Raw genomic sequence first — 27,942 nt, 5'->3', positions numbered from 1 at the left:
TATAGTTGGTAGGTTTTTCTTATTTATTCAAAAGCTAGGGGATGACAAAAAGGGTTAAAACGTTTTAAGCCACCTATTTATTACATGAACAAATACTCAAACGCAGAGGGATTTGTTTTACAAGCCCCTCTGTCCAAAAACCACACACAAATTAAGTTTTATACATAAATGTTTATTTGTCAAATAAAACTTCCCCCTTTAAACAACAAGGAATGAAATCTAGATCTTCATAAAGATGAATCCAAAACAAAATCCCTCCAGTATATTGTAATCACTGTTTTTCTTGGTCACTACTGGCTTTAACTGTTTAAACATCAAAAGACAAGGATTTAAAAAAAAAAAAAATCATGCTACTGGATTCCTAACTCTGCCTCTGACCAGCTCTACACTGATCTCCAGAACTTGAACATTTTACATCATTGAATCTGAAGCATTTAACTGAAGAAGAGCTGTGCATTAAAACACCAACAACTGAACAAGGAGATTATAAGATGTAATCGAGTTCGTAACGAATGTAGGTGTTCTTCTCATCGTTATAGATCCGTGGGTAGTGTGCTATCAGAGCGTCCTGAGAGCCAATGTAGATGGAATTATAGATCTTCCAATAAACATCTCTTACCTTCCTGGCAGGGTGAAACAAACCCTGGAAAACAGAATGAAATAGCATTTATTAAAAGCTGATGCTTAAATATTATCTAACCAAGTTTTGCACAATACACGCTTGAAAAAGCAATTATAGTAAATAACAGCATCTAAAAAATAAGACAGTTATGCTGAATTCCTGATTTATGTCACTCCTGATTTTTCTGACTATCCAAGTAGTAACAAAGTATGACTCAGAGACAAGTTTTCTTAGCTATTTTCTGCAGGGAGAAAGTCCACTGAATGGGTTTCTAGCTTTATAGTCTTCATTTAAAATAACAGTTAAAAATCTGTTGCAGTGTACTTGGTTGAAATCAAGTCTTATCTTTGGCTCTAACTGTGATTCATGCAAAGCTAAACCTGAACATGAGACAAACCATTATTAAACCTAGAGAAATGAGAAAGATGTGGAACCTCTGGAAAAAAAAACAGCAATAGTTCTGTAGCATAAGAATATAGAAGTAACACCAAAAATAAAACCCCAAACACACTGTGCAAGAGACTCTGCACCTTCCTTCTGATGGATCTTTATGCTTAGGCTCCTCAGGTTAAAAAAAAACCAACACACTCAAGAGTGAAATTCCTTATCTGCCATCACACCCTCTCTTCTCTGATCTGCATCATATACATCCTTGCTTCCTACCCAAGATGTGAGCTCAGAATCCACAGCCAGCACAGCCAGAATGGTTACATGCAACAGGACAGAAAGGAGCCTTCAGATTTTACCAACACATACACAAGTACAGTAGTTAAAACTGACTTGAGTGAATGCAGTGGTATCAGTTCTGGTCAAAGTACTGTTTTCTAGTGCTTCACTCTTAAGTGTCTTACTGTTTTCCTGGATAATGATAAACAAGGTTGATTTAATATAAATCCTATCATCTCATCTATCATGCTTACACTACTAATTTATCCTCCAGTCACTGTCCTTACAATTTGTGAGATGCTTCCACTTTGCAAGTCAAAGTACCAAAGCCACACTGTCTTCCTTCATTGAAATAATCTTCTTAGTCTCTTGGAAAGAGGCCCTGCTCATCAGTGGTGTCTCTGTGACCCCAGAAGACACACGGACATACCTGTAAACAATACTGCAACATCCTGCAGGGACCAATAGCAACCCTGAGGCCCTCCAAAGCCCCCATGACTGCCTGAATGACGTGAGGAGAGGTTTCAAACACATTAGGCCACACATAATTTAGCAGATGGTTAAGAGAATCTTCACAGCCAAATCCATAAACTCCCAGAGACATATGCTGCACCACAGCACTGGCTGTTTGCCTGTGCACAAGGTCCCTGCAAAAGAAGGAATATGCTGTTAGTCAGTTATACTTCAAAGCAACAGGACAAGCATAGTATTTTTCAGTAACACTTGTGAGAACACTAACATACACTTTTACCCTTATTTACTGACAGCAAGGGGCAGAGTGATCAAAAAAGCCCCAAATTCACTAAACTGAAAAAAGGTTGGAGTTCCCTGACAAATTACAGTGCTCTAATTCCACAGCAGAAGTACTAACAATAGGAATTATCAAAATCTGTTTTAATATAGGAAGCTTTAAATCTCTAAAGTAGCTTTTGTAATTTCAATCCTTTCAGTAAAACAAGAGTATATAATGTCTGTTATTTGCAGACAAGGGCTGACAAATCATGTTTGTGGACCATCACAATGTTGGTGTCTTAACACCTTCAGCAAACAACAAGAAGATACATATTTGCTATCATTAAGACCCAGATACATGTATTTAGCAGATGCGACTGTGGCTAACTGTGCCCTAGGTAGCTAAAAGCGCACTCTCACCTGTCCATTAAAGCATCTTCAAGCAACGGTGTAACGGCATAAATGTAATCTTTGCCCATCTCTCCAATGTACTCGAAGAGGAAAGACAGGGATTTTAACACACCATTCTGGACATTCAGTTCTGGCACTCTGTACTCGTTCATGAGTGCAGGTAGCACTGTGAAAGGTGAGCAAGTTTCAGCTACAATAGCAATGGCTACTGTAGTACAGACTCTGTTCTGCCTTTCCTGTACTTTCAGATTGTTGAGCAGCGTAGCCAGTACATCGTGAGGTCTGAAAGAAATAACATGTGCATTTGTGTCAATGGACTCAGTAAGGATTAGAGGAAAAAAAGTAAATCATCAGTTGAGTTTCAAACACCAAGCGGCAGAAAAAACATGATTTAGCCTTTAAAACAACTTCAGGTAACTGGGTAGCACCTTAAAACCAGGAAACTGAAACAGCTTAAGAAACTACAGAATGTTGTTTTCCTAACCAACAGGTTTTATTTTCTCAAGGCTTAAGTTTTTTTCCTGTCTCTGTAAACTTTGCAGGACAGCAGCAGCCACCTTCCCACTATGACTGATTCCACAGGTAATTATAACTTGTGTCAAACCACACACAATGACAGAAAACAGACAATCTCCTGCACAGGTCAGCAGAGTTACTTCAAGAATATGCATAAAGATGGCAATTGTGCTTCATTCCACAATTTGTTCTCTTGCAGTATCATCTTAGTGGTAAAAAAAAAATTGTTTGCACATCAATAAAAGTACCGATTTGGAAACAAAAAAAAGGAGTATTTCAAGGAGACTCTATAAAAATATATAGAGAGGGTCTGAATGCATACCACGGTATCAAAAAATTAATGAGAAACAGCTTTTACTACTAGATTAGACTTTAACCTTGCTAGTCCATAAATAGTCCAAATGCACAGCAGCCTGTGGTAATGAAAAGAGATGACTGTAGCCTCCTCTGACAAAGTTTGTACAATATGAATGTGGAGAAGCTGAAGCATTTCTCACCAGAAACTCACTATTATTATTACACTAAGCAACCACATGTAGAAGCAGATAAACACTGAACAAACTTACCCAATAGCTTTTGCAATGTACCCAAAAGTGTTCACTGTGGCTCTTCGGATAGCTTTCTTGTGGGCTTTCAGTAATTCAAGCAGTTCAAAGCAGATCCTCATCCATTCCCTGGCAGATACATATTCTGCACCTCTGCAAGAGAATGAAGTGAGTTATCTCTTCAGTGATGCTAAATAAAACCACAGATACCACAGCACCTGTCTATTTGATATCAAAGGAGGGATACTGCTTCAGCAATCTGTTAACTGAGTATCTGCTAACATTAGACCTTCACTGGTTAACGGGGCACTCCATTTCAGACTCGAATTGCAAGGGATCCCCAAAGATCACCTTGTCCACCTCCTCAGCAGCAAAGAGGGACACCTCCAACCAGATCAGAAATTACAGAATCATAAAATCACCCAGGTTGGAAAAGACCTCTAAAGGTCATCTAGTCCAACCCTTTAGCAGTAAGCAGGGACATCTTCAACTACGTAAGGCTGCCCAGAGCACTGTCAAGCCTGATCTTGAATATCCCCAGGAAAATGGGTTCTCAACCACCTTTCTGGGCAACCTGTTTAAGAGCTCAACTACTCTCAACGTGAAGAGCATTTTTCCTAACATCCAACATTATATTGTATGCATTCTAAATCTGCATCAATGGAAAATACATTCCTTAAATGTTTACAGCAGAAATCACTACAACACATTCAACAGATGAACTGTGAAATATCTATGCTCAACTGAAGAAACATGGCAAGATATGAAAACAAATACCCAGATGCTACACCTGAAGCTCAGCTTTTACTACAAGGACTGCCCACACAAAGGGTCACATTTTTATCATCAGTCACTTTACCTGTCTGCAATGCGCCCCACAAGATCAATACAGTTTTCCTGCACTTTCTCATGCCTGTTCTTCAGAATAGGTGTAAGGCGTGGTAGAAGATCTTTGATAGGTGGTGTCATCTTGTGCATACCTATTGAAGTCAGAGAGATGTGTTTAGTTTCATAATGCCTTATTTTTTGTGGAATAGAGATGTAATCAATGCACAAACGTACCTATAACATTCACAATAGCCTTCAGAGCTCCCAGTATGCTGCCCAGTACTTCAGGGTACTCTTCTCCCAAGTATTCATACAGAACAACACCCAAGTGTCCCATCAGTTTTTCCTACAGCCAAATAAAAATAATTCACAAGTTAGCTGGTGGTTGGTTTTCCCCCTCTCATTACTATGACTTTGTAAAACACTGAGGACCTGGAGCATGTCCAAAGAAGAGCAACTGGGCTGATGAGGGGTTTGGAGGACAAGACAAGAAGCAGCTGAGGGAGTTCAGGTTGTATAGCTGGGGAAGAGAATGCTGAGAGAAGACCACACTGCTCTCTAACACTTCTGAAAGGATGTTACAGCGAGGCTGGTGCTGGTCCCTTCTCCCAGATAAACAACAAGAGGAAATGGGCTTAGGCTCCCACCAGGAGAGGATTAGGTTAGGGACAAGGAAAAGCTTCTTTATGGAAAGAGTGGTGAGGCATTGGAACAGGCTGCTCAGGGAAGTGGTGAAGTCACCACCTCTGATATGCTCAAGAAGCATGTAGATGCTGCTCTTCAGGATGTAGTTTAGTGGTCATGGTGGTTGGGTTACAGTTTGACTTGATGACCTTCTACAACATAGTACAGTAAATGTGGTAGAAGTCCATACAATACCTCTTGACAAGTCTTCATGACGACTGCAGTTCGAGAGATCAGGTCAGCAGCCTGCTGCCTAACTTTGGCTGATTTGTTGTTCAGCCGCCACAGCACTGTACCACAGATCTGTGGCAAGTAGGGCTTCACTCTTTTGCCCAGAGCATTAACCACTGTGCCAAAGCCATTCAGCATCACTGAATCCTGTGTGTAAACACAAAGAAGAATCAGCACAGCTGCCATAGTACATTTTAATTAAACTTGGCACCATTTAAACTTGATATTAAAATGCCAACATTTGTTTCTGGATTTTATAGATTACAGCACTGACATCTAAGAAAGGATTCAAACAACCTAATTTAGAAGCAGACATTTCTGTATGACCAGCAGTGAGCCAGTTTACACTTACAAGAAAAGCAAACACTAAATGCACTTGGCCATACCTCTGTGGTCTGCTCCTGGAAGGCATACAAGATACCATCAATGAGTTGTTCTTCCAGTTTATGATCGATGTCTGCTGCCCCCAGATTTCCCATTATCTTCTCAATTGTCTCCATGACCATTTTTCTGTACTGCTCAGCCTCATCTTTCAGATCATCCACAATTCTGGAAATTATTTCTGCCGCTCCAACTTTATTTGCCAACTCCACAGTTGTATCAACCAACTGAAATACACAAATAGTAATTAGAGAAGCATAACAAAATCCTTCTTGAAATCAAATTTACCTACTCTGAAGAGGAGAAACAGCATCATGCATATAAACCCCTCTACAAACAATTCATTTTGCCTTTAAAACTCAACTAGTATTTCAAACATTGAGTAAATTGCCCCAACCTTACAACTGATGTTGACTGACATCCAAAGATGGATAATGTCTTGATAGCTCCTAAGAACCTGTCAAAACTTCCAGCTGTGAGACTTCTAAATTGCTTGTCCAAACGACACAAACAAAAATCAAGCATCTAGCCTGAATGAAAATTCTCATGTGAACTGTGTTCATCTGTAAGTAATTCTCCAACTGAAAAACAACAAAACACAAACCAAAATACCTGTCTGTAATTTCTTCTGTCCAGTGCCATTCTGTGTTGCCAGAAGTGTTTGAAGAAAGGTGGCAAGATTTCTGTTTTAATGTAGTTTGCTTCAACACCATCTGTACCACAGCACTGCTTTACCACCTGGCAGGAAACAATAAATCCAAGAGTTAAAATTCTGTGTGGAGATGGTTGTTTTGATTTTTCCGATCAACATACATAGGCAACACACTGATAAACAATCATCCTGACATACCTTCAACACAATTTTTTTCATCTCTTCATCAGGAGACTGGAACTCTCGGATAAGGATCAGCATGACTTCTCTGGTGTAGTAGTTCGCATACTCAGCATCCATGAGTGGAATTAGGTAACCAATAGCCTTCAAAAAGGCAGCCAAGCCCTGTTGAAATGCAGAAGCATCTCTCATGAGTTACAAAAGACACAAATCCATTTCAATTCAAACTAAAGAAATATTTTACATGTACCTTTCCTCTGTGTTGACGGATACCCTTCCACAAAGGCTTCAGAACAGAGTCAAATGACTCAATCCCATAAGGAGTAGCTGCCTCAGCCAAAGCAGCAATAGCCAAAGCACTGATAGTGCGAACTTTCTGCTGTTCATCCACCAGACCTGCAAGAGCACAGTGGTTAGTACCTCTTCTTGTGATCCGAGCTGAACATAGCAAAACCAGAGGGACAGTGTAAAAGGGATGAACTTATTTGAGGAAGAATACACTACTATTCCTCTACCAGAGTCAGCTGAACTGACTCTGTGTCAAAAGGACACACAAGGCAGGACCTTTTTATCACTGTGGCTCACCAGCATATGAAAACTATTCTGAATATGCAGTGAATACATAAATCTTTGTCTGGGAAAGCAGAACTTACCATGCTCAATAATTTCAACCAAGCTCCTGAGATGAGGCAAGATGGCACAACCCATAAGAATTGCAATCTGCTGTACGATCTTGATGCCAGTATGCCGAGCCTGCCAGGATTTCTTGCTTTTACAGACAGCTTTCAAGAAGGGCAGCAGAGAAGGAATGCCCAAAGCAGAGGCAACGACAGCAAAGGCTCGAGCTGTTGTATTTCGGACATATTCATCCATGTTATCAATATCAGGTCGCATGGTGGAGATCATTGTGGCCAAACCAGCAGCCTAAAGGAAAATCATACAAAATATACCAACTAGAGTTACAGCACAGTTGTCATTTTTCTACCATGCCTATGAAAATGCAGCTATATGTAAGCTCAGTGTCTTAATGAATGGAACTTTACCTTAGCCAAGTTTGAAATAATTTCTCTGCCTTCCACTCTAGCATAGTAGTCTTCATCAATCAGCAGTGGTTCAATGACAACAAGGATCTGGAAAAGATGAACAAATTAGTATTTCTTTTCATTAATATTTTTCAGTACTGTTTTTGCCTCTACCAGGTTCCACGAAAGATTCTATGGATCCAAGCTTTAAGCTCTATGATGACTGAAAATGTAATTAATCTTTTATGGTCTTTCTGCATCTCTGTTTCCAGAGGATGTGGCCCAGAGATGCTGCCTAGAATTAGGTAAGATTCCCTTCCCACCCACTCCAGGCAGGCACATATATCATGCCTTAACACTATAAAGCCCATACCAAAATAACGTTCATAGGATGTTAGGGATTGGAGGTCACCTCAGGAGACCAAGTCCAACCCCCCTGCCAGAGCACAATCATAATCTAGCGCAGGTCACATAGAAATGCATCCAGATAGGTCCTGAGTATCTAAAAAGGAGACTCCACAACCTCTCTGGGGAGCCTGTTCCAGTGCTCTGTGACCCTTGCAGCGTAGAAGTTCTCCCTCATGTTGAAGTGGAACTCCCTAGGCTGTAGTTTATACTCTTTACCCCTTGTCTTACCATAGGGCACAACTGAGAAGAGCCTGTCCCAGCCCTCATGACACCCAGCCCTCATATTTACATACATGTATTAGATTCCCTCTAAGTCTTCTCTTCAGCAGACCAAAAAGCCCCAGGTCTCTCAGCTGCCCTCATAGGGCAATGCTCCAGTCCCCTAACCATCTTTGTAGCCCTCCACTGGACTCTTTTGAGTAGATCTCTGTCCCTCCTGAACTGGGGAGCCCAAAAGTTTGGATTAAGAAACAAGTAAGTCAGTTATGTTAAAAGGCATGCCCTCATCTTCTTCTGAAATACAACAACATCCACAGTTCTCCCAGAAACCATCAGAAAAGGCAAATGACAGGCAGAACAGAAGGAGGCAGCAGACCTTGTGCACATATGGCCGGACCAGGTCATCCAGCTTGTAGAGAATTCTGTCAATGACTTTGACGAGCAAGTGACGCTCCTGATCTTCAAGTGTTGGTGACATCAGCAGAGGCAGGATTTGATTAAACAATGGCCCTGCTCCGAATTCCCGAGCTTTATCAGTGATCTGTCGCAAGGCAGCCTGAACAAAACCAAACAATCTGTTAATTCAGCTAAGAAAATGACACAGAGTTGCAGAACGACAAAGCTAAAATGTAATTCTCAGCTACCACAGGCTTCAAAATACTTGCTTCTACCACTGCAAAACCACTTTAAACAATTTTCTACTGGTCTGTTTAAAAATGAACATGAGGAGAAAACAGCCTGATGCTAGCTTCTGGATGCTCAGTTTTCAAGGAGAAACATGGTCCCAATTCAGTAACGAGAATGGCTCCAGCTAAAAGCTTATGCAGCACTTATCTGCAACTAGACAGCTTGGTGCTATGGCAAACCAAAGCAAAGCCCTGCTGAAAAGATAACTAACGTGCTGCACAATGTGTAAAGCTGAAACACAAAGGAACCACACTGCTAATTTTCAGTGTTAGAAGCAAAATCCAGAAAATGCCAGTGCCCTTAATCAGTAAGCACTATAAATCTAGTTGCTCTGATTAGTAAAAGAAAACCATAAAGCCACATATTTCCTAGTGACTGATATTACTTGAGCTCTGTGGTAAAGGGTTGGACTTGATGATCTGTGAGGTCTCTTCCAACCCTGATGATACTGTGACTGTGATACTGTGTAAAGAGAAGCAATGCTAAATTACACTAACTGACAAAGCCATTAAGAAGAGAAAGAAAGCTCTAAAGCAAGTAATAATAGAAGATGCTCTTAAGGAGAATCCCATAGACAACTGAAACTAAATCCAAAAGCAAACAAAGTTTTGCAGAATATAATTCCAGAAATGCATCTGGCAGCTCATCTCACCTTCCTCATGGGAGGTGTGCCATTCTTTATTTTCAGAAGTAATTTCATTATTTTTCTCTCCTTCTGTTCTTCAGGACTCAGAGTTGATTCATCGACATCAACCTACAAATAATTCCAGACAGAAAACAGGTATTGTTACACATTCAGAGGGAATCAGGAAACTTTGATCAGCATGAGTGAAATCTCATTTACCAAGAGTTTATCGAAGTACTGGATGTCATCTGGTTTTAGGAAGGGGAGATTGCCAGACGGCTGATCATTAACACTTTTCATAGTCCGGTCCTCTGTCTGCATGTGGAATCCAGTCATACCACCCAAAGGCGTTGGAGTCGCTGTAAGCTTGCGAGCTGGAGTGCGAATAGGTACGTAACCAGCTGGTGGGGGAAGAACCTGCAGGAGAAAGAGAAAAAAAAATTCTTAACACAACAGACAAAGAAGGCAGCAGCAAATACAAAACATGACCAAACTTTCATCTTCCATTTCAGTTGTTTGGAGATTTCTGTGAGCATTAGTGTTACATTAGACCAGTGTTCACAGCAATACTGACAAATTCACCTCAACAGTTTGAGTTTGTGGCTACTCCTGAGGATATTTCAGAAGAAAGCTCATTTCCTCTGCTGAACACTTGGAAAATTAGCTTTGAACTCTCCTTACAAAAGACTAAATAACTGTATTAATACAGTGTACTAGCTAACTTTGAAGACAGGTATAGAAGACAGCCACAAATTCTACATTCATTTACATCCAGACTTGGTATTTTTATCAGTCCATTCATAGCTCAACTTTTTCCTTGAGAGGCATTCCCAATATTGAGAAGGAAAACAGCCTTTGATATCATCCTTAGTTTTCCCTCTCTAACAAGTACATGAGTAAATGAATCCAACACCAACAACCAGTAATCAATGTTAAATGTAAAACATTTCTGGGACAATCTGATTTTAAAAAGTTCTAAGTATAGATATTCCCCAGAAGGAAATAAAAAACCTAAACCATCATCACAATTTGCTGTATTTTCATCCAGATTAGGCACCTTATATCCTTCTGGAAACATAGCATCCAATTCTTCATCAGAAAGTGGTCTGTTTCTCTCATCTATTTCCCTTTCCCAACGCCAAGCCTGTAGCTGTTCAGGAGTCATGCTCATGATATGACCTATATTTAAATGAAAAATAAAAACAATCTAAGTAAATTTTGTTAACAACCCTTTTATAAGCTGCAGATCTTTTTGTACTTAACCCTCAAGAGCTCTCCTGACAAATCTTTCATAATATTTGCAATCTGTGCTTAGTAAGATATCAAACTTTTAGAGTCTTGTCCATGTTTTACCACCTAAATTGAACAGAAGAGAACTTACTGAGATTATACTGTTAGTCTCGATTCCCCTCCAGAACCGAGTTGCTGTGCAAATTGAGCATAAACTGAGCACTTCCATACAGGCAGGAGAATATGACAGGAAGAACTCTATTTCAAAGGGAGAAGTAAATCTCTATGCTTCATTTCCCAAAATAAAGAGAAGCCTTGGAAGAGTGAATGGAGCTTACCAGGTGTAGGAGTTGCCATGTTCATAGCTGGTGTACCAATGGGTGTTTTGCCAGGTGTCAGAACAGGAGTGCTGCCACCCATCTGGCTAGCAGGCGTTTCATCCCAACGGGACTTCCTTTTACTTGCTCCTGGAGTTGGCGTCTCACCGATGGAGTCACCACCTCTATCTGTACGAGGTGTCTCAGCCCATCCACTGCCATGGCCCGGAGTATCTGAGAATAAACAAAACCATTGTTGCAGGAAGTTGAACAGTCTGTACTGCAACTGTACTATCAATATCCAAAACTCTTTGCTGGGATCTTGTTCTCATGGTGACGCAAATCAATAAGCATCAAATAAACACAGGAGACAAAATGGTGACTACTGAAAACTCCCAAGCACTGCCCTGAAAACATCCCTAGAGAACTAGGTAAAATGAAGAAAATGTGTAACCTTCTTGCTGCATCTCAGCATAAATAGGTAACATCCTAAAATACACAGAACTTAGATATTCTAGAAACTGGACAATGTACACAACGTACTATATGCCTTTGATAACAGCATTAAGGAACAATGATGTTTCACTGCTCGCTGGCACAGGAGCCCAATTAAAATCAGGCAGGTGAGAAACTCCTGACAGAACTCGTTCAAATTCTCACCTCTTAAAAAAAACAACAAAACTTCAGAACCAACATAGACAAATCTACCACAAAAAATTCCAACTTAATGTGAGCTCCTTTATATATGAAACCCCAGCCTGCAGCAGCAGTCACTAGCCAGACTACAGACACCGACTGGTTTTGAGCAGAGGTGCTCCAACAGCAGTGAGTTAAGCACTCAGTGCTGCAAATAAAGACATCATAGGAACCACTAGAGGTCACAATACAATCACTTCTTGCCTGACTTCTAGAAACTACCATTTCCTTTGGATGAAAAAAACAAACAGTACCACAAACCACTCTGAACGGGTGATGCACCTCACATTTCACATAAATACCTCTTTCTGTTTTAGGTGTTTCATCCCATCTATTTTTACGTGCACTGGAAGTGGCACCTCCATGGCCTGGTGTTGCATGTCCAGGTGTGTCCCGACCAGGTGTGGCAGCTCCTGCTGGTGTATGACTGGGAGTCGGATCCCAGATTTTTGAGCCTGGGGTAGCACCAGGAGTTTCACTGCCCTTTGCACGGCCTGGAGTTTCATCCCATCGGAGAGATGGTGTATGGCCAGGAGTCTACACAAGACAAACCCAAAAGTATTAGTCTCTCTCATACCATACTCTAAAACCCTGCTAATTACTCTTTCTTCAGTACAGCATGAAACTTATGAAATTCAAGAGGTTCAGCACTAATGATGTCTTGTGCAGATAAGCTGATGAACGCTAGGATTATTACCTCTGCTTGATCCCAACTGGATAGCTTTTTAGGTGTAGCACCAGGAGTCTGATCAGCTGTCTGATCCCAACGCCGTTTGCGTTTTGAAGGTGGCTGAGATGCTGCTCCATTGACGACTTTAAGCTCTCCAGCTTTAGCTTTTTCAGCTAGTTGTTGCCTAATTTCCCTCTGTTCAAGGGCACAAAAAGACAAACATAAGAAATAGATTTCTTTAAAAGGCCTCCTTTGAAAGAGATTTTTCAGCTCTATCATATACTAATAGGCTATGTTTTGAGGGCTTGCTCAAATAACATTTGAATAGCTGCTGGTTCCATTTCAAGGCCATTCTCTTTTCAAATTCTTCTACAGTGACAGAGCAGCTAAGTGCTTGGAGAGGCTGGTTTCAAGTTGACATCTTTTAAAAGCCCTTCATGCACAAATGCAAACATAGATGTTGAGTGCTATTTTGCTCCAATTAACAGCTGGCATTGTAGGTATTACACAAGAAATGTGATTATCTAACCTATTTCTGCTTGCCTATTAATAGCCATGAATAAAGTATGGACTTTTTTTTTAAATACTTAAACTCTAATGACAGCCTTAGAGCAGTTCATACTACTCCAAGTGCTTCAACAAATGTGTACAAATATCTGAGGGGTGGGTGTCAAGTGGATGAGGCCAATCTCTCTTCACAGGATCATAGGATATCAGGGGCTGGAAGGGACCCAAGGAGATCATCCAGTCCAATCTCCCTGCCGGAGCAGGACAACACTATCTAACACAGAGGAACACAGGCCTTGAAAGCCTCCAGAGACTACACAACCTCTTTGGGAAGCCTATTCCAGTGCTCTGTGAACCTTACAGTAAAGAAGTTGCCCCTTGTGATGAGGTGGAACCTCTAATGCTGCAACTTACACCCACTGCTCCTTGTCCTATCACAGGGAGCAAGTGAGCAGAGCCTGTCCCCCCCTCCTGGCAGCCTTCAGATACTTAGAAAGATTTATCAAATTCCCTCTAAGTCTTCTCTTCTCCAGACTAAAAAGACCCAGGTCCCTCAGCCTCTCCTCATAAGCCAGGCCCTCCAGTCCCCTAATCATGGTCATAGCCCTCTGCTGGACCCTCTCCAGCAGATCCCTGTCCTTCTTAAACTGAGGACCCCAAAACTGGTCAGCAGCAATAAGACAAGGAGTAATACCTACAAACCAGAACACAGAAGGTTTCACCTCAACATAAGGAGAAACTTCTTGGCAGTGAGGGTGGCAGAGCACTGGATTAGGCTGCCCAGAGAAGTTGTGGAGTCCCCTTCTCTGGGGACCTTCAAAAACTGCCCGGATACATTCCTGTGCAAACTACCCTAGGGAATCCTGCCTTGGGATTGGACTAAACCTCTGGAGGTCCCTTCCAACCTTTAAGGCTCTGTGAAAGACTTTAAAAAACCTCCCTGGACTCCCTTTACAAAGAGCTGACAAAACCAAACATCTGACACTGAATACCCCTCAGTGACTGTTAGCTTTGGTCTCTCATCCTCTGGAAAAAAAATAAACACAGAAAATCCAATTCCCATTAAAAAAAATCCAGATTAAAAGGTATTGAGACTGTTTCTCCATTGTTTAAGTGTAATTTAAAGCAGAGATTTTTCAAAACTTACACATCTTTAAATTCTGCTGACTTTTGACTTTTAACATGTGAAGAAAAGATTTTCCAAAGAAAAGAGCTTTAAAATTAAAAAAAAATCAGCAGAATCTTCATTACCCTTTTCATGTGCTCTCAACAGACTTAAAAACAAATTAAGTTCAAGGGCAAACCCCTCCCCCCTCCACACACCTCTTCCTTTGTTAAATGCTGTTCACGCATAACATCCATGTACGTTCTGGCATTCATTTTAGGATCCGGTGTCTTCCCTCCTGTGGAAGAGAACAGCAACAGGAATGGAGCACAATGAGAACAGGATAAGCAGAAACTATGGACTTTTTCTACTGTCCTGCTCTAATATTATACTATTCCATGATTGTTTAATTTTACTTTTTGATCGAAAATCTTAAAAATTACAGGTATCTTACGTTTATTCAGTTTGCTGATCAATTTTAACCTGTTTGAACACAAACATAACTACTGCAGTTTCAAACATATATTTTAAAGCCAAGATAAATGATAACATGACAACACAGTTTTATAAGTCTTCAGAAGTGATGGGTTCCTGGGTTGCTAATCCGGAATACGTACACTTTCGTGCCTTTGTCTCCACCAGCAGTTCTGACTTCAAGCAGCAGAATAGAAGCCTAGAAAATTATCTCTTTACCATTAGTAACACTTTGGAAAGATATTTATATTCAAAACATTACCTTGTGTAAGCCGTTAAATCCTAGCTGTTATCTGACTAGAAATAACTACTCCACACCTCAGCAATGTTTAAAATGTTTTATCATAAAGACCCAGTTATAAGGTTGACAAATCCGGGCATGTCTCCCAGATCTTCTATTGTCATATTGTAAAAGGGCTTCATTAAAAAAAAAAAAGCAAAATAAAATAAAATAAAACAAAAACCCCCAAAATCTGTCACTTCCCCCTCTTCTCAAGGTACAACTGTGACTGGGAGCTGAATGTAATACAGTACACATACCACCACGGCAATACTCACAGGCAATGGGTTTTGTAAACCATGTGTTGTTTTATGCTGTGTATCTTGAGTTAATTACACTTTTAAATAAGAAGCCCAACGTTATAAAAGCAAGACTCAAGAAGAACACTTTCCTTTAAGAAAAATGTGCACATTTGCTATACAAGTGGTATAGCAGTGTAATTTAGGGAAAAAAATAAAACTTCTTAAACATTTCTATGCTGAAGATCATTGCCCAATTGGCTGTGTCATTCTGACACTAGCTTTGATAGGACTTTCCTTTGGGATACTTTTTCACCATAATCTACACAGGATGTGTTGAACTGCACCCTTAAGAATGCAGACAGGACTGGCATATAGCAGTACTGCTGTAGGAAAGAAATTAAGGACAGTTAGTATGGGCCTGTGAATTCTGACAATACATCTTTATATCAATTACAATTAAGCAAGTAAAATAATTAATAACCCTATTCATTCATGCAGGCTGAAATTCTTATTTGTAACACCTGCAAAACAGCTAACTCACTTCAAGCCAACAGGCACCTTATTGCCACATGTGAAACACACACCTGAAGAAAGTTTCTGGCAGACCCCCTAACACCCCTTTTCCTGACTTGCATTCTCAAATCATCAGAACAGACTTGAACTATTAAGAGTATCAAAGTCTTATATCTGTTCTTGTTTCTTTTAGCTGTACCACCTAAGTTTACATAGGATGGCAAAAATTAGGTGCTCTCTTTTGAGAGAAATAGCATTTCAAACGCACTAACCCTGTACATCTACAGCTTGGAATGAACACTTTCAAGGTACTGAAAGAATCTGAGCACTCAATACACACGCTGTTCAAAGTATAACGCACAACCCAAAACAAAATGAAAAGAGAAACCTTTAACCCTTTGTGTTTCTATGGCAATGGCTCATTATTTTCTTGTCCTTCTACCTGGAAAGAAAACTCGTATTATAAAGATGAAGAATATGGCATCTAGGTTTTCAACCAAATCTCTATGAAAAGGGGATGTTTACAACAAAACTAAGCTTATAAGCATGCCAACAGAAATCAAAGGGCTAAAGACAATTAAAGACAACAAATTCCAGAGAGGGTATAGAAAAGTCAAAATGAATTACCATCTGCAAAAGGATCGAGACGTTCAGGGGAAATTATCATCATCCGCCTGTGCTTTTTGTACTCATCTTCCCGATCTGCAATCTTTTGAGGACGGTGTTCTGCAAAAGGATCATACTACAAACCAAAAACAGCTTGTTAGTTATCCATGTGTGAAGAACAACAGGAAGCATCTGGTCACCATGGGCATGGATTAATTCCCATTTTTACTAAAATGACTACTTCATTCTCAATCTCAACTACACAAGAAGGTCAAAACGCAGTATTTATTATTTTTTAACACAGAATTTCTTATCAAGTAATTTCTGTTAATAATTTGCTATTTCAATAAGTTCATTCAGCTGTCATCAAATCATTTCACTATCAAACTTTCCCCTTCTTTCGACAAGGAGTCTTAACACTGCTTCATACTTTTAAATCCCACAGAAAAATACTCCAGAGATATAAAACCTAAGTGATAACACGTTTTGTTTTTTTTTAATAAAGTACATTATTTTTTCCAGTTGTTTTCATGTTTTAAGTAACTGACCTACCAAAAAAAAAAGTTTTAACAGTTCATGTCCATGCCCTCATTGCCTTTACATGCAGAATTGCCAATTTTTAATCACTCTGTGGCATTTTAAACTAAAGCACTAAGAGGCTTACAGCAAAATCAAAAACTCCACAGCCCTTTACATACATCTTGTATCTCCAGGAGAAACAAGGCCTCAAAAAGCTCCAATACACTTTTTTCCCCCTCTAATACCTCCAACAGTATTTTACAGTGCCTCAAGATGTACCTGTTCAGTAGACTGTGGGATGTCGTTAAGCAATGCCACTGGAGCATGGTACCCTGGCTTCTTCTGGCCGAGCAAGCTCGTAGAAGGGTAGTCATCATCATCCTGGCAGTAAAGAGACATGGCATATTGAATTTGATGTTATTTTACCTCAATATAACACACTGTGGTCATACAAAATTTGGAAATGGACAAATGAAACAGCTAATTCTGAATTTCATCACGGAATTTTCCTGAACTGCTGAATCAGGTAAACCTACCCACGCCATCTAAAAAGATCTTTCTCTGTAAGAGTCAAGTATTCTGCAAAATGCTACGTTTAATCAAGCATATTGTTTATACTAGTTATACAAACAAGGCTGCCTTTCATATTGGCATGTGGATAGTTCCTAGCTGGCATAGAAAAACTGGTTCAATCTACTTTTCCTTAAAAGGCAGCCTGAGGCAGAACCAAAAAAACTTCAGTTAATAACCTCACAAAAAAGAAAAAAAAAGTAAAATATTCAGAATTTCACTCATGTTAGTTATTGGCAATCACAAGTCCTCAGAATGTGTATGACATTTTTGCTATCTAGTGCCTTGCAGACAGTTTTAGTGCAGTGATTTACAGCAACCCAAAAGAAAAACTGCTCTTAGACTACAAACTGATTTCAGTGAGATCCTGTAATGTAAACTTCTAGTTAAGAATTCTTAGAAGTCTACAAATGAGCTAGTACTAAACTGAATACAACAATCTGCCTTCCTCTTAAAAACACAATTCAGTCCCAGTCACACACGTATTCATGGTCAGAACTGTAGAGTCTGTCCCTGCAACTGAGAATGTGATGACTGTTTCATGTTAGAAACGTTAAACAACATTTATTGCTACTAAGTCAAGTAAGCCTACTAATAGGATAAAGAAAACTTAAAGTGAAAAAGCCCATTCTCGGTAATTGCTCTGAAATGTGAAATTAAGTAGAAACAGAAATCTTAGAAGTTTGTTGGCCCAAGTTTTTTTTTTTCCTCAACATCATCTTTCATTTTAGCAGCAGAGTTAATTATTTCAAGGCAAGACAAGACTAACACCGATCATGTACCAGGCCAAAATTTTTGCCTTCTGCTTGGATGTATATGATTTTCAAAGCACAATTCAAGAAGTACAAGCCAGACTTGGAACTTAGGAGCTTCCAAGATGAGACATATTTGGTCAAGTGTGTTTTTAATGACAACTGCTTTTACTTCAGCAATTGCTATTTGAAATTAATCCAAATTAATTCCAAAGCACTTAGAATAAATGCCCTAAACACAGAAGTAGATAAAAATCACTTACATCTTCCAATTCAGTTGCTGCAATAGAAGTGACATATCCAGCAAACCTGCTGTCACTGCCACCGTATATCTCTTGATCATAATATCCTGTGGAATCAAGGCCTACTCCTTGTGCTTCATCAAGAGCAGGCTTCTTCCCTTGAATTTCTCGAATCTGTGCTTCAATATCTAGGGAAAAGACACACAGCAAAAAACAGTTTTTTAATGCACATGCACAAAATGGTACTGTTACTTCATACAGGTACTGTTCTCACCAGATTTCAAAGATTATCTTTAGGGGTGCATAAAAAAAATCACTGTACTTATAAGCAGCTTTTCCTTCAGCTCTAATATCTCCCAGCACAGAAAACTCCCAATTGTATGGGCCAGGGTTTGAATCTCACCTTCCAACAGAGACAGCAGAGAAGGTCATTTACACTGCTATTTCTCAACATTACATTAACACCACACTTCCTCAGGGAATGGAATCTTCTACAGGCTTTTCAAATTGTTATAACAAATCCATTTTGCTAATGTAAACCAATCTGTTCACAAAGCTACTGCACGAGTTGACATATCTAAGATATTTAAAACAACATTGTGCTGTGTTATCTAACATACTGCAAACATACTGTATTATCAAAAAACACCCTCCAATATTTCACTGGATACTGAGCTAGCACACACACAGGAAAAAAATGGAAGCTATGTCATGACTTGAACTCACCTGTGTCTGATTCCAACTCTGGTGGCCATCTCTGACCTTAAAAGTTTGGCACTTTCAGAAAGGACATTAACTTGTTAACCCCGGATTTGGCACAACATCCAGTGGGGAAAGAAGGAAACAGCAGATGTTTCTAAACTCATCAAGAGCCTCATGCACAGAAGACAGATGATACACCATAGTCACTGATAAGAATCTTGCTCCACCCAGCTAAGGGCTTTCATCAAACTTTGGCAGGTATCTAGAAGGCGGTAACTTAGGACAGTCACCTTTGCACTACACAAATTCACGGTATCTGCCTTGAACTCCTAAAAGCTGAAACCTAGCAGAAGTCTTACACTGCTTGCCACAAGCACCTGCAGAAGCCTGTCCCCAGGTACATCCAGCTCCCCCAGATCCTGCACAGCACAAGGGATTCTAGTGAGTCCACAAATTGCGACATACTGCTTCCTAATAAATTATTTCCTGGAGAAGCAGCAGAAAGAAGTACTGCTGAATTAGGGATTCCTGTATTGCCCACAGAGGTCTCTGGCTAAGACATACCACAAGTATCCTGTTTACCAGTGTCATCCTAAGGCATTCTGTTTCTGTGCAGATGTCCTATGGCACGTTTGTGGAGTGGACACAACTCATACACTTTTCTGACAGGATTTTTCCCTATTTCTGTTTCATCCAAAGAGCACATCAAGTTCCGGAGTCCTTCTGCATCTGGGGTGAAAGAAAATACCTCGAGTTTTCTAACAAGAACAACATTACCAGCACAAGTGCTTTTAGAGCACAATGCCATTGTTTTTCATTTCTAAAGAGCAGTTACTAGAACAACCCACTGCCTACCCATAGCTGTAACCAACTTCAAAACTAAAAGCCTACAGTTCTTGCCTACATTGTCAAAGCCCTTCCATTATCTGTCCACTGAATCAACCTGACCATAAAGCTAAGCCAAACAGAGCACCAATAAATACTCTTCCAGGCAGGATGGGTCACAGAGATCTGTGACCAAAGTCCATTAAAACTGCTGTGGGACTTCTGCAATAAAAGCAGAATACAAAGATGTTTTCCTATTAATAGTTCTTAGCAATAATTTACATACTGAGGCCTGATTCTCTTACTTTATTTCTTAAATAGCTCTACTTACTGAAGAGTACACAGAACACATTTAATCTTGGCCTTGTCCTTTAAATTAACCTCAACTGTTTGCAGTCTAAGGTGCGCTCATTTCCTTGATGGGTTACCTTTACCATAAAAAAAGCCTGCACAGGATCTACAGGGTTAAGAAACCTCCCTTACTTCCACCATAATTTTCCACTCATGCCAAGTGGTCTTTATGTTGTAGTTTAAAGGAAACACTCTTCAGAGAACACCCATCCACTTAAACAAAACCACTTTAACCAAACGTCTAGAAGATCTGCAACCAGAGGTGACCTGATTACCAGTCTAGAAAGCATCATATATTCAACTTCCAGTCTTTTCCAAAAACTATTTTGACATTAAAGATGCAGTAAGATGCATTTACCTTCCTTGACATAAGTGGCACTTCCTTGAAAAAGCTTGCACCCTATTTATTGGAGCACTTAAACACAAATCAAATTAAGAGGGGAGTAATCACAAAACTTAAAAAACACATTGTGTAAACTACTTGATAGAGGATGCAGACAGAAGCAGAAACTTCAGAGGGAAGAGGGTTCAAAGGAAAAAGGAAGGATAATATCCTGCTGATCATTCCTTTGTATTTTATGCAATTTAACATATTTTTGTATTTTAAAAGTAGTAACTTTAACATGCACAGCTGATCTGAAAAATACTCTAAGTGCTGATTAGCATACTTGAATTCAAAGTCCCTGAAAACTCTAGCACACAGCACGATCAGAGACACTTTCACTAAATACCTGCTCTTTCACCATATATGTCATTCTACTGGCAATATCCGACTGTAAAACATTTTTCTGCATGAAAAGAGAATCAGACTCTGTAGTGAAGTAGTACTTTACAGGTTAGTTTGTATGCTTTCATGCCTTATCGTGTATTTGCACATTTAGCTTGCTCTGTGCAGTTTCATTTCTAGTTACTTTGGTGCTCTCATACATGTTAAACCTCTCTCATGTTTACAGGTCACTTTGCTTTTTTCTGAGCAAGAAAAAAATACTCAAACGAAACACTATCTTCAGCAGCATTTGAAATACAAGCATTTATTGAGACTCTGTTTGCGGTCTTTTAAAACTGTTTTCTAACCTAAACCAAAAAAGCTCTCCTATAAACTATGAAGCTGAAACCTGGGCCCCCCAGTTTAGGAGGGACATCGAAATGCTTGAGCGTGTCCAGAGAAGGGCGATGAGGCTGGTGAGAGGCCTCGAGCAGAAGCCCTACGAGAAGAGGCTGAGGGAGCTGGGATTGTTTAGCCTGGAGAAGAGGAGGCTCAGGGGTGACCTTATTGCTGTCTACAACTACCTGAAGGGTGGCTGTGGCCAGGAGGAGGTTGCTCTCTTCTCTCAGGTGGCCAGCACCAGAACAAGAGGACACAGCCTCAGGCTGCGCCAGGGGAAATTTAGGCTGGAAGTGAGGAGAAAGTTCTTCACTGAGAGAGTCATTGGACACTGGAATGGGCTGCCTGGGGAGGTGGTGGAGTTGCCGTCCCTGAGGCTGTTCAAGGCAAGGTTGGACTTGGCACTTGGTGCCATGGTTTAGCCTTGAGCTCTGTGGTAAAGGGTTGGACTTGATGATCTGTGAGGTCTCTTCCAACCCTGATGATACTGTGATATCTCCTTCAAGTTGTGTTTTTTAACACACCAATCAACAAATATTCAATAAACAATCTAAAGATGTGAAAAATCTTCTAAGACAATTTAATAATAAACAGTTCTATTTGGAAAAAAAATCAGTCAAGAACTGAAAAAAAATGCATAGAATACAGAAGAAAAAACATCAAGCTGTTGAGCCAATTATTCCCATGTTGGGAAAGACAGCATTACATGACGATACTCACACATAATTTTTTATTTACCTACCTATCTCTAAAACCTGTTCTGATAGAAGATTAATCAAAACATTCAACTGGGAGAATGTCAATATTCTCATTAAAGTCGATGGAGCACCATCTGCTTCAATATATATGCAACTTAAGAAAAAATAATACAATTATAGTATTTTATTATTAAAAGTTCTTTCGGTAACGTAAGAGGCAGAGCACTGTGATGGGTAATGAACACCTGGGCACCCTGCCTACTTTTCAGTTTACAAACCACTGTCCAGAGACAGTCTTTTGTTAGTGCATTGTGGATGTAAATTAATACGAAGTACATCAGATCACACATCATACACAGAACCATCAGCAAAAACCCAAAAGCGAGAACACAGATGCAATTCCAAAAACTACTCTCTTCTTCCTTACAGCATTTAAGAGAAGAACAAGCCACAGAAGTAGTCCCAAGAAGAAAGCTCTGATGCCTTCCGTAAAGAGCTAGAAGCAATGATGAACAGCGCCACGCAGCACCTCTGACGGTAACATAGCGCCTACGAAAGCCCTCGCTCATTAAACCCCTCAGAGACCAGTTTTGCTATGTAAACACGCAGCCGGCAGGAAGCCTCCGTGCTAAAATCGCAATTGAAATGCTTTGAGACTTCACACTGGTTTTTTTTTCCCTCCTTCAGGGCATTATTTTCAGTAAGCACCACGTCGACAAGACGCTTAGTAACAGCTCAGGCCATGCTGGTTTTCAGCGAACAACACCCGTTCACCCGCCCTCTCTCGCCTCGCCTACTGCGGATCCAGGCCAAAGGGCTCGGTCAGGACAGTAACTGAGTGTTGATGGCATTTACGGTGCAAAACCGAGCAGGCGTACACCGTGATCTTTACAAGGGCTGAATGCGAGCGGCCGGACGGGGTCCGGCCCGCGTGTGCGAGGAAGTGCACACAGTGGGGGTGAAAGGCAAAGAGCGCCCCACAGGCGCCTGGCGTCGTGCGGATAGGTGAGAGCCCGGCGGATATTCGCTGCCCAGGCCAGCGAAACAGATCTAACCGACATCTCCTCGCTTCCCCCCACCTCTACATGTATACAGCAAGAGTCCCTCTCTTCATGCTAAGTCCCCCCCGTTCGCCTCCGCAGCCTCCGAAATGGAGGCGGAGGCCCGGGCATGGCGGCGACACAAGCGAAGACGCCATTACAAACAGGCCCGGCCCGCCCGCCACGGGGCCAGCCCGCCTGGCCTCCACCCAACGAGCCGGGACTGACGCTGCGTAGGGTCGGACAGAAATGCACCCAAAAGGCAGCTGCCGAGCGCGCCTACAGTGAGAGGCGCTGCGAGTGTTCCAGAGGCTCCTTACCTTCATGGGTCTTGGCGATCTTCGCCATTTTGTGCACAGCGAACAACGCCGAGGCGGAACTGGTGCGGCCCCACCGCTTCCGCGAGGAGAGCGAGAGCCGACTGCACCCTGCGCAAGCGCAGTAGCAGGTCGCGCTGCAGCCAGCCAGCTAATGGCGCCTCGCACAGGCGTAGCACTCCCGGCCAGCCGGCGCCACTCTATTGGCTGGGCCAGGGGCCAAGCCCTGCCCATCTGTGATAGATAGCAGTGGTAGCGAATGACAGCGCGGCCTAGCGGCAAGGGGCCGTGCGCCGGGGTGACGGGCAGGGGTAGGCGGGGAATGTGCGCATGCAGTTGTGTAAGTGTGTTTGTTGACTTTCACAGGACTGGAGAGCAGTTCTACCGGTGAGGCTTCTGGTGCCGTGCACGGGCACCAGCGCCTCCGAATTTCTTGGACTCACAACGCCGAGGATCAGCAACCAGCAGAGTCCTATCATATTGGGTTAAAATATCCTTGATCTCCTTTTTGGAAGCTTTATCAACATATTTTTGGTAGTAACCCACCAAGGCTTTGGAAATAGCTTGACGGATAGCATAGATTTGTGCTACATGGCCACCACCCTTTACACGGACTCTAATGTCAACACCAGCAAACCGCGCCTTCCCCAGGAGGAGAACAGGCTCAAGAAGTTTGTATTGCAGAGTTCTGGGCTCAGTCATTTCCAGAGGTCTTCGTTCACTTTAATGAGGCCATTTCCTCTCTTGCAGTGGGCAACAGCAGTCGCGGTTTTCTTCCGCCCGAAGACCTGGACGCTCTGCAGGGGGCCCTTGGCCGGCATGAGTCCCTGCCCTCAGCGGCGGCAGCAGGAAAAAATGACACGAAGCTGGGAGCAGATGTGGCTGGGTTGGAGGGCAGAAGGGCTCTGCAGCAGGACCTTGACCGCCTGGACAGATGGGCAGAGTCCATTGGGATGGCGTTCAATAGCTCCAAGTGCTGGGTGCTGCACTTTGGCCTCCACAACCCCATGCAGAGATACAGACTGGGGTCGGAGTGGCTGCAGAGCAGCCAGACAGAGAGGGATCTGGGGGTGCTGATTGATACCTGCCTGAACATGAGCCAGCAGTGTGCCCAGGTGGCCAAGAGAGCCAGTGGCATCCTGGCCTGCATCAGGAATGGTGTGGTCAGCAGGAGCAGGGAGGTCATTCTGCCCCTGTACTCTGCACTGGTTAGACCACACCTTGAGTACTGTGTTCAGTTCTGGGCCCCCCAGTTTAGGAGGGACACTGAGATGCTTGAGCGTGTCCAGAGAAGGGCAACGAGGCTGGGGAGAGGCCTTGAGCACAGCCCTACGAGGAGAGGCTGAGGGAGCTGGGATTGTTTAGCCTGGAGAAGAGGAGGCTCAGGGGTGACCTTATTGCTGTCTGCAACTACCTGAGGGGTGGTTGTGGCCAGGAGGAGGTTGCTTTCTTCTCTCAGGTGGCCAGCACCAGAACGAGAGGACACAGCCTCAGGCTGCGCCAGGGGAAATTTAGGCTGGAGGTGAGGAGAAAGTTCTTCACTGAGAGAGTCATTGGACACTGGAATGGGCTGCCTGGGGAGGTGGTGGAGTCGCCGTCCCTGGGGCTGTTCAAGGCAAGACTGGACGTGGCACTTGGTGCCATGGTCTAGCCTTGAGCTCTGTGGTAAAGGGTTGGACTTGATGATCTGTGAGGTCTCTTCCAACCCTGATGATACTGTGATACTGTGTGGCTCATGCCCGCTGCGCTCCTCAGACCGCTTCGGAAAGGACAGTATTTTCTAGTGGCCTCTGAAAATCAGAATGGTTTTGGTTGAAAGGACTTTAAAGATCATCTAGTTTCAACCTGCCCCGCCATAGACAGGGACACCTCCTGCTAGACTGGCTTGCTCAAGGCCCCATTCAGCCTGGCCTTAAACACTGACAGACTTGGAGCCTTCACGACTTCACTGGGCAACTTGTTCCAGTGCCTCACTCAAGAGCAAGAAACTATGATGTAGATGAAGGTATAAGCATTTCAGTGCTTCTCTTTTATCATTAAACTGAAAAAATGAATTAGTTGTATGCTTCTGTTACCTGTCTACAAGCTGTCTTCTTTCCACTTGAGCCACCAAAAGATGGTGACACTTCCATTATACTGTGTGGACTGTCAAAATGGAATCACCAAACATGTTACTGTCTCCTAAGAACTTGTTTCTCACTGGCCACCCTGAGGGCTGGTCCCACTGGGATTGGGATGTTCTGCCATGTCTGTCAAATCGCTTGAACATTGTTTCATCCTGAGTGGCCAAACGCCCACAGATGGATTATCAGATACCAGGATAAAGCATTTATGGGTATACATGCCACAAAATACAAGTATAACTGGATGGCAGCACTTTGGGCAGATCAGGTCTATTCAATAATTTAGTAAGGGCTAGAAAGGGAACAAAAGCCCTGTTTATAGCATTGGTAGTGACTCCAAACTGGCCAAAGCTGCTAGCACATGGAACTCAGAATCATGCATTAGATCCAGAAATAATCTAAGATCAAGGAGGTGAACTTCAATAATCACAAACAAAGCCACATACTGCAATGTGAAATCACATATATGATTTAAAAACAGCCAAAATCATCAGATGGTGATCATGTGTGGGTAGCAAACCACAGTTAAATATCTGCTAGTGGTGATGTGCCGTTGCAGAAGAGCTATATCTGATTCCAGACCAGAAAATGTGTGTAAAACCTGGGAATATACTAGGGAGAACCACGGCCTGGGACTTTGCAGTTCAACAAAGACATGGACAAACTCAACACAGCCAAGAAGAGGAATGGTCAGTGGTGTATGAGACGTGAACCAGGTAGGAACCTAGACAGGAGCTGCTCAGCTTCTCTGCAGGAACAGTCCTTATGCAGCTTCCACATCTTGTTTGGAAACTGTCAGCTTTTTCCCTATTTCTGTTGATGTAATAATGTATCCGCATTTCCACATCAGTGTCTACAGTGTACATCACAACTGAAAGCCCTGGAAACTCTTCCTTACACTCAAATGTTGCAAATGAAGGTTAATTTTTTTGTGATTCTCTACTTTTAGTAGTAGTAAGCACAGTACTAAGTAAAGCACTAGGGCTATACACACAACCCCAGTCCAAAGTCCCTGGTTGCTTAATCACACAAGACATTTGTGCCATTTCATAACCCAGTGTAAAGTGTAATCTTACGTTGTACAGTTTTATTGTACAACTGTTTCTAATCTCCCCTAATCCAAAAGCAAAGCTGGGTCAACTTGAGAGCTTCCAATAGGTAAAATGTATAAAACTTTGGCAAAAAGGGGAGATAAATGCACAATGGTAAAATTCACATTCACTGCTCACTTACCATCCCCATCACAGAAAGCTGGCAGTTCAGAGCAGGGCCTCTTGAGGATTGTCTTAAAGAAAATAAAGCCAAAGCTCTGTGTTTTCTGTGCATAGGGTTGACTCATCTATTGATCTACATGTCTTCCTGTCTTTGCTGGGCCTGCAGAAGTTTACTGGGCAGTTCTGCCTGTAGTATGTACATAACTACTTGTATTCAGATATTCCTAAGAGAGATCGTCATCTGAAGGTGCAGGAAGTGTTCTGGAGTGTCTCTTCATGTTAATAAACTCACATTCTGTACTTCTAGAAAGGTGTACTTGCACATATGGGCCACAACATGAGCTGCTCAGGGACATGGTAAGGTCAAGGCAGACAGTAATTCTCTACTGCAGGAATTTAATGCATGATACTATTTTAAGTATACATCACATGCTCAGGGTCACCCTGCAGATCAATTTGCAGTAACTTTCTCTTGTTCCTACAGACTAACTTCCAACTTAGGTTAAGCAGAACAGTTGCAGTGTTGCATTTCCTCTGTTATTAAACAGGACTGGGCTCAGGGGCTGAAAACCTGAGGAGCACTTTAAATAGGTCTGGAGTATACTGTTTCCTACAGAGTTCTGTGTTGTGAGGCAAAATGTACCACAATGAAGTGCCATGAAGTGCTTATATCTCTTCTGCTGCTACCAAATTCTGCCCCAGATTCTATCCAGTAACACCCTGTTTCTCTTGAACAGGGGAGACTAGGACTAGACAGCCTACACTCTCTCTTTCTCTCTCTCTCTCTCTCTCTCTCTCTCTATACACTCTGCCTCCTGAATGTTATCTCTAACACATAGTTTCCACAAGATATGAACAAGGTAGTAGCTGAGTGGTTACTAGTGCTATTCTGCCTGCTCAAGTTCCCTTCCCTTTCTCTGATACACCCATGTACACACACTCTGGTCCCTGTATGCGTTAGAAACTGGAATCATAGATAAGTTACAGACCCATGAAGTCCTGCTTTACATAACAGATTCAGGTTCAATTTCATGGCCATGTGGTGAAAGAAGTATGCAGTCGCAGCACCTGCCCTTGATTGACTCTGTTGTGCCAGTAGAAGTGTCTGGCACCAGTTCACTTGAAGCAGCCATTCTTCTGATTACAACCACCTGCTCTTCCAAAACCCCCTTGTGCTTCATTTCTTCTCCCCACGCCCAGTTCTTTGTGATCACCAAGTATGGCTCTTTCTGCTGTATCAGAAATGTCTTCTCTCTCTGATGTTAAGTATTAATTTGAGCTGCTTTCGGTCAAAGCTAACAAATGCAAACCTCGTTTCCAACAGCAGTTACCAAGTGAGGTGTAAGAACTGTAATTCTGAGCCTACCCAGGAAAAAAAAAACAAACAACAAAACAATAAACCCTCAAAGTGCCCTCAGGCATCTGTCATCTCATA

At 41.9% G+C, this 27,942-nt stretch overlaps 2 protein-coding genes across 5 annotated transcripts; both read right to left on the bottom strand.

Annotated features, from left to right (window-relative positions):
• SF3B1 (splicing factor 3b subunit 1) lies at positions 1-23,309 on the bottom strand. Of its 4 annotated transcripts, XM_064158585.1 has the most exons (25): positions 23,174-23,288; positions 18,154-18,320; positions 16,848-16,949; positions 16,071-16,185; positions 14,153-14,232; positions 12,350-12,517; positions 11,955-12,189; positions 10,978-11,190; positions 10,467-10,588; positions 9,629-9,826; positions 9,437-9,538; positions 8,474-8,653; positions 7,492-7,578; positions 7,102-7,372; positions 6,699-6,844; positions 6,467-6,613; positions 6,229-6,354; positions 5,622-5,843; positions 5,200-5,382; positions 4,555-4,666; positions 4,352-4,472; positions 3,514-3,645; positions 2,441-2,713; positions 1,719-1,935; positions 1-643 (listed from the first exon to the last, which is right to left on the bottom strand). In XM_064158585.1, the coding sequence occupies exons 1-25, from the start codon at positions 23,199-23,201 to the stop codon at positions 485-487; spliced, it is 3,906 nt and encodes a 1,301-aa protein (XP_064014655.1). In that variant the 5' UTR covers positions 23,202-23,288; the 3' UTR covers positions 1-484. The 4 variants fall into 4 exon arrangements, with proteins under 4 accessions (XP_064014655.1, XP_064014665.1, XP_064014674.1 ...); XM_064158595.1 differs by lacking the exons at positions 16,071-16,185; positions 16,848-16,949; positions 18,154-18,320; positions 23,174-23,288 and adding an exon at positions 14,552-16,047; XM_064158604.1 differs by lacking the exons at positions 1-643; positions 1,719-1,935; positions 2,441-2,713; ... (16 more) ...; positions 12,350-12,517; positions 14,153-14,232 and adding an exon at positions 14,732-15,313 and having other exon boundaries at positions 23,174-23,309.
• A 233-nt stretch (positions 23,310-23,542) lies between these two features.
• LOC135187798 (small ribosomal subunit protein uS9-like) lies at positions 23,543-24,037 on the bottom strand. Its single transcript, XM_064166810.1, is given in 2 exon segments — positions 23,543-23,886; positions 23,889-24,037. Coding segments are annotated over 2 exon segments (438 nt in total). The 5' UTR covers positions 23,992-24,037; the 3' UTR covers positions 23,543-23,551.
• Between the last annotated feature and the right edge of the window lie 3,905 nt (positions 24,038-27,942).

This window comes from Pogoniulus pusillus, chromosome 2 (genome assembly GCF_015220805.1).
Source record: "Pogoniulus pusillus isolate bPogPus1 chromosome 2, bPogPus1.pri, whole genome shotgun sequence".
NCBI lineage: Eukaryota > Metazoa > Chordata > Aves > Piciformes > Lybiidae > Pogoniulus > Pogoniulus pusillus.
Note: the sequence above shows the minus strand (reverse complement) of the source record. Positions and strands in the feature narration are given on the sequence as shown.